The following is a 1,428-nucleotide window of genomic DNA, read 5'->3' as shown; positions in this document are numbered from 1 at the left end:
CCGGGAGCCCCCACACCACAGCTCCTGCTGCCCCACTGCCTGCTCAGGGTCCTCCCCCTTCCCCATCGTCTCCCCTGGGTGCTGATCCCTTCCCTGTTACCCCTCTAGCTGCTCTCCCTTCCCCATCGTCCCCCCTGGGTGCTGTCCCCTTCCCTACTGCCCCTCCACCCCGCTTCAGCTGCTGATCCCTCCCCCACCATCTACCCTGGGAGCTCCCCATCCCCCATTGCCCAGCCAGGGTGCTGCTCCCTCCTTCATTGCCCACCCCGGGGGCTTCCCCTGCCATCGCCCACCTCCCCACAGAAATTGCTGCAAGGGACACATTTGCAAGGAGCAGGGCCCCAGCTACTCAGGTATGCAGTGTGCTGTGCTCCAGACCGCGTTCCACACCATGTCCCTGTGCATTGGGCCAGCCAGGACGAACAGGAACAGAGCAGCACCCAGGCAGGACCTGGGCAGACCCCCGTCCCACCACCGAGCCCCAGCACTGCTGGTTGTACTCACCCGCCATCACCCCTCAGTCCCTGGCCTGCCAAAGCAGCTAAAAATTTTGTTCCTCCTGCAGGGTGGAAAATGAAAGTAACCTTCACTTCCTGTGTCACCACTTGCTCGCCTGGGGACTACTCCTCCACTGTTGACATAGCCCACCCAAACCCCTGCAGTCACCTCTAGCCCAGCACTCACCTGTGAGCCCACCATGTGAGGCGCCAGAGCCCCTGTGCCCCTTGCAGCCACGCTAGGATTTTCTGGGGATGCTCAGCACATCCCCATGACACTGGGGCATCATGAACACATGTAACTGGTGCTAGCGCCACAACATCCAATGCCTGCAGGGCAAGGAGGAGGGTTTCAGCCCTCCTGCACCTCTCAGAGCCAGGCATGGATCAGTTTCACTCGCAGGTCACAGCACAGGGCCAGGCAGAGGTGGCCATCCTCTGCCAAGGACCAATATCCCCTTCATCCACACACCCCAAACCCTCCAGACCTGTCTGTGGCTGAGCTTGACTCACGCCTTCCTCACACTGCCCTGTCCAGGTGCTGCCAGGGAGACGCTGCCTCCAGCAGCAGCATCTTCATCCACCCGAGGGTTCACCAGCCCTGTCTCCATCCTGCAGGTGCTGAGGGGAAGGGGAGCCTGCCTGAAATACAAAATCTGGAGTGTAAGAAAGCCTGGGCTTGCCCCATTAACTGTATTAGCAAGGCCATTTCACAGAGCAGGTTGAGCATAGGGTGAGACCTGGGTGGGTAATGACAGAAATAACACCAGTGAGGAAACCCAGGGATGAGCCGTGGGGAAGAGGGACATCCAGGTCTTTGCAAGGTAGAAGCCAGCAGGTGCTGGCCGTGGAGCACTGCAGCTGCTGAAGGCTGAGCGGGATGATAAAACAGGGAGGCCTTAAGATCTTTTTACCATCCCAAAGGCTTCCG

The 1,428-nt window shown here is 59.8% G+C and overlaps 1 protein-coding gene across 1 annotated transcript in view; it reads right to left on the bottom strand.

The window, feature by feature from the left end:
• LOC104165383 (caspase-1-like) overlaps positions 1-511 on the bottom strand; it is a 3,578-nt gene extending 3,067 nt beyond the window's left edge. The window contains exon 1 of the mRNA XM_009704992.1: positions 505-511. Coding sequence (XP_009703294.1) covers positions 505-511 — 7 coding nt within the window. The remainder of the gene's footprint in view (positions 1-504) is intronic.
• Between the last annotated feature and the right edge of the window lie 917 nt (positions 512-1,428).

Source organism: Cariama cristata, unplaced genomic scaffold (genome assembly GCF_000690535.1).
Source record: "Cariama cristata isolate BGI_N322 unplaced genomic scaffold, ASM69053v1 scaffold36767, whole genome shotgun sequence".
Lineage (NCBI taxonomy): Eukaryota > Metazoa > Chordata > Aves > Cariamiformes > Cariamidae > Cariama > Cariama cristata.
Note: the sequence above shows the minus strand (reverse complement) of the source record. Positions and strands in the feature narration are given on the sequence as shown.